Source organism: Chlamydotis macqueenii, chromosome Z (assembly GCF_036417535.1).
Source record: "Chlamydotis macqueenii isolate bChlMac1 chromosome Z, bChlMac1.mat, whole genome shotgun sequence".
Taxonomy (NCBI): Eukaryota; Metazoa; Chordata; class Aves; order Otidiformes; family Otididae; genus Chlamydotis; species Chlamydotis macqueenii.
Window position 1 is genome coordinate 84,480,392 of NC_141593.1, and position 4,948 is coordinate 84,485,339.

General features: G+C 54.7%; 1 protein-coding gene across 1 annotated transcript; it reads right to left on the reverse strand.

Moving 5' to 3' along the window:
• On the reverse strand, window positions 1–936 carry LOC104473658 (olfactory receptor 14A16). The gene has a single exon (XM_010124435.2). The coding sequence runs from the start codon at window positions 934–936 to the stop codon at window positions 1–3; it is 936 nt and encodes a 311-aa protein (XP_010122737.2).
• Between the last annotated feature and the right edge of the window lie 4,012 nt (window positions 937–4,948).

Genomic DNA, 4,948 nt, shown 5'->3' on the forward strand with positions numbered 1-4,948 from the left:
TTAATGCTTCTGAGAAAGAGCTGATTGAATCAGCTTCTTCACTGTGTCTTTCAGCTCCTGGTTCCTCAGGCTGTAGATGAGGGGGTTCACTGCTGGAGGCACCACCGAGTACAGAAATGACACCACCATATTCAACAATGAGGTGGAGATGGAGAGGGGCTTCAGGTAGGCAAATGTGCCAGTGCTGATAAACAAGGAGACCACAGCCAGGTGAGGGAGGCACGTGGAAAAGGCTTTGTGCCGTCCCTGCTCAGAGGGGATCCTCAGCACAGCCCTGAAGATCTGCACATAGGACACCACAATGAACACAAAACAGCCAAAATCAAAACAGGCACTGACCACAAGAAGCCAAACTTCTCTGAGGTAGGTATCTGAGCAGGAGAGCATGAGGATTTGGGGGATTTCACAGAAGAACTGGTCCACAGCATTGCCCTGGCAGAGTGGCAGTGAAAATGTACTGGCAGTGTGCAGCAGAGCAGTGAGAAACCCACTGCCCCAGGCAGCTGCTGCCATGTGGACACAAGCTCTGCTGCCCAGGAGGGTCCCATAGTGCAGGGGTCTGCAGATGGCAATGTAGCGGTCATAGGCCATGACAGTGAGAACATAAAACTCTGCCGCAGACAAAAAGACAAAGAGAAAGACTTGTGCAACACATCCCATGTAGGAAATGGCCCTGGTGTCCCGCAGGGAACTGGCCATAATTTTGGGGATAGTGGTGGAGATGCAGCCCAGGTCGAGGACAGAGAGGTTGAGGAGGAAGAAGTACATGGGGGTGTGGAGGTGGTGGTCGCAGGCTATGGCAGTGATGATGAGGCCGTTGGCCAGGAGGGCAGCCAGGTAGATGCCCAGGAAGAGCCAGAAGTGCAAGAGCTGCAGCTCTCTTGTGTCTGCAAATGCCAGGAGGAGGAACTCGGTGGTGGAGCTGCTGTTGGACATTTACTGCCTTTGAACTTAGGAATGCCTGCAAGGAGGAAAAGTCATTAACAAGCTGGAAAGGACGTTTCTGAACAATACCAAAGAAGTTTTCTACAGACTCTCACCTTCCTAAAGACTGCCCCTTTTTTCTTTTCCATTTCTGAAGACCTTCCTTCAGCTCTATAGCTGAAGCTCTGGTTTGGTGCTGGCTGAATGTGCCCTGAGGAGCTGGGCCTCTGCCCGCTGGCTGCCCAGGTGTCAGCCCTGCTCTGCAGCAGTGAGTTCGTGGGAACGGTGGAAGCAGGGGCCAGCTCTGCTGTTCAACATTGTGAGAGGAAACCACCCCAATCCAGAAGGGTTTGTCAGCATCTGAACCTCCTGTTCTAAGGAATGAGGAAGGTAGAAGGCAGATTGAACATTTAGGTTTTTTACTTTTTTTAAAAATTATTTCTGTTATATTAAATAAAAATTATTTTGAGATGCCAGTAACCCCCAGCATTTCTGCTGCTCTCAGGGAGAACAGAGTGAGTCTTGTATGAGAAGAGAATTGCTGTGGCTTAGCACAAAGTGAGGGGAGCTGGTCTGTCCCTCTGTCCCAGGGGCTCTGGGCTTGCAGCGTTTCACAATCGCACTGCTGTGTTTCTGTGAAAAGCCAGCAAGCACTGCTGAGAGCACAGGGATCCACTGCAGACCACTAAATGTCTCACCCTTACTCAAGATCTCAGCACCTCGCTTCTAGCCCACAACACTCAGGGCTCATTTCACCAACCCAACAGCGGGGTTTTGGCCATAGCATCTCTGTGCTGAACCATGGGGTGTGCAGGTAACACAAAGATGTTATGGGAGAGTTTTGCATCTCTGAGGGAAACTCACAGCTTGGGAGGACACCCCAAGAAGTTATGTTGGGTGTTTTCATGATGGTATCTCACTGAGGGAAAACCAGCTCATGTCCCACTCCCCAGCCTGCATTGCCCACAGTCCCACAGGTGAAAGCTGGGACACTTGTTCCCATGGACACAGCTGCAGGAAAGGACCCACAAGATCAGGGGGTGACTCTGCAGCTGGAACTCCCCTCCTCAGACAGCCTGACAGCAAGAACAAGATCCCAGCAGCAACACCACAGAGAGGTGGAGGCACAAGGGCAAATACAGCCAGGGTGCGGCTGAGAGAGGACAGGGCAGAGGCAGGCGGGCACTGGGGACAGCGTCCCCCTCCCCCAGCTGTGCGTGCCCCCTCCCCGACACCACCATTGCCGGGCAGCTGCTCTCAGCCCCTGTGCTCTGCAGAGGGCCGTGGGCACGTGGCTGGAGAGCTGCAGCACGGCTCTGCTGGAGCTCTGGCTGCAGAGGAGGGGGTTCATGGCTGGGACCCCACAGCCCTGAGGGCAGAGGCTTGGGTGGGTGGGAGAGGAGGCCAGGGGGCTTGCTCAGAGGAAGGGGTCTGCCCTGGAGGGGATGCTACAGAGATTTCTGAATTCTCCCTCCCACAACATTTCTGCTTTTAGTTTCTTCTCATTCCTTGACTGTAAACCTGATGCCTGGGGATTTTCCTCTTGGGAGGTGTTTCCCTGTCTGATCTCTTTTCCCTGTCAGCACTCACAGACCTCATCCCAGCCTCTGTGCACTCACCCTGGCCCTGCACACACCTGCCTGTTTGCAGGGCGCTGGCTGGGTGCCTGTTCCTGTTTGGAGGTTCCAAAGGCCAGGGCAGGACAACCCTGCTGGGTGCAGCAAGGGTGATGCTGGTGCTGTCCCTGGGCAGAGGAGTGGCTGAAGGCACTTGAGGAGGCTCTTAGCAGACCAACTGACCACTCACAGTTGCAGCTCAGGAGTTTCAAGAACTTGTCCAAGCTTGACAGCTCCTTTTATGATATCTCTTTCCCTCCCCACCCTCATTAGACCCCTACCCTCAGAGTAGGAAAACAAAAACAGAGACTCAGGAAATCTCTTTATCTCTATAGCAAACCCTGCCTTGACCTTCCTCTTGAAACATCCCCTTGGAAGTTTCCCAGTGGTGACGTGGAGCTGTGAGCAGCCCTGACCCACGCAGCACCCTCTCGACCGCAGAAGGACCCTGCTCAGCCAGAATTTGATCCTCCCACCCACAGCTTCTTTCCCCAGCACCGTGGGGAGCTCACAAAAGGAGGCTGAGTGCTGAGCCTGGCAGAGGCAGAGTCCCTGCCCCAGCACACAGCCCCTGGGGCGCAGGGACCCTGCTCTGAAGGACAGCCCTGGGCACCCCTGGCTGCACACACACACTCACACCCTGCAGCCATCCCTGGGAGAAGGCAGCCGTCGTGCTCTGTCCCTCTAGCAGTGCAGCAGAAAAGCCCTGCTCCTCTACTGTGAAAGTCCTCCTGACTGTAGGATGTGACAGATTTTGGAAGTCTTTCCACAAACTACAGACACATTGCACTTCATGCAAGTACTTACCACGTATAGGGCTGTGAAGATTTCTCTCCTGTTGAGCTCTCAACTCTCCTCCCACCCCAGGCTGCCTTTCGCCTCTCTCTGCCTCGCTCCTCTCCCCTCAGCTCCTGCAGCAGTGCCCTCAGCCCTGCTGTGCTTGGCAGAGGAGCTGCTCCTGGGCAGAGCTGTCTTTCTGCAGCACTGCCCTGCTACCATCAGCTCCCTCCATCCCAGGAGCCCGGCCCAGCTCAGCAGCAGAGGCCCAGCCCAAGGCAGCACTTTCTCTGTCCCCTCTGGGCTCCCTCCAGCTGTCCCTGGGTCTGCAGGGGAACCTGCTGGGAAACAGCCTGAAGCCATTGCTGATGGTCCCTCCCTCAGCTGGGCAGAGACACTTTTTTTCCAGAAGAGCAATTTCTCCTCTCAGAGACAAAGTTATAATTTTTTTTTTTTTTTAATTGGACAGGACATCCAGATAGAGATGGGCCGGGATCTCTTTTATCCCTGCTGAGAGACGGGATTCAGCTGAGGCTACAAAGGCATCTCAGCATTCATTTCTATTCCCAGCATTTGAAGGGGACTCAGCTCCCTCTCACGCACACCACAAGCCCAGAGGAGGTGGGATTGCTCTGGCCTCTGTTCACATCTGCACAGAATAGACACCTGCATGTGAGCGTCTGTCAGAGTTTAGGCCCGCTCAGGACCAGACTATGTAGTCTCTTGCTCACTTCCCCCACCCTGTGAGGGAATAGGGAGAGGGAATATAAGAAAAAAGTCTCGAGATTTGAGATAAGAACAAGGAAATAATCATTAAAGTTACCGTTACGGGCCAAACAGACTCGACTTGGGGAAAATTATTTGTTTTTATTGCAGGAGAATAAGACAGAGAACAAGGTAACCTCCCCCCACAGCTCCCTCTTCCTGGGCTTAACATTATCTCTACCACCTTCCCGCCACCCAAGCACCACAGGGAGGAAGAGGGAATGGGGGTTATGGTCACTTCATCACTTGTCACTTTATGCTGCTCCTTCCTCCTCGACAAGGGAAGAACTCCTCACATTCCTCCCCTGCTCCATTGTGGGGTCCCTCGCCCGGGCTGCAGTCCTTCAATGAAACTGCTCCAGTGTGGGTCATTTCTTCCACAGGGTGCAGTCCCTCCAGAACAGCTGCCCCAGCGGGCCCTCCATGGGCCACAGCCGCCTTCAGGCACCCGCCTGCTCCGGCATGGGGTCCTCTATAGGCTGCAGGGGGTTCTCTGTTCCTCCGTGGGCCTCCATGGGCTGCAGGGGCATCTGCTCCTCCGGTGGCCTGCATGGGCTGCAGGGCGACAACCTGCTCCACTGTGGTCATCACAACAGGCTGCAGGGGTATCATGGCCAGGAGCTGCATTACTCCTCCCCTCCTTCTTCACTGCCCTTGGCGTCTACAGCTGTTCCTCTCAAGAAATTCTTCACAACAGGCAGGCAGACACCTCTCAATTTCTCTTTACATCTCAACTCCTCTCCACTTCTTGCAGCTGGGCCGGGCCAAGTCAGGCCCACATGGCCACCCAGTGGGAGGCCAGAGGGTGAGGGCCTCAAAGCCCACAGGGCTCGCACCTCCCCCTCTCTGCCCACACTCAGCGTCTT

Excerpts from the sequence above, each read along its gene's own strand:
- LOC104473658 (XM_010124435.2), bottom strand. The coding sequence starts at position 936 with ATGTCCAACAGCAGCTCCACCACCGAGTTCCTCCTCCTGGCATTTGCA.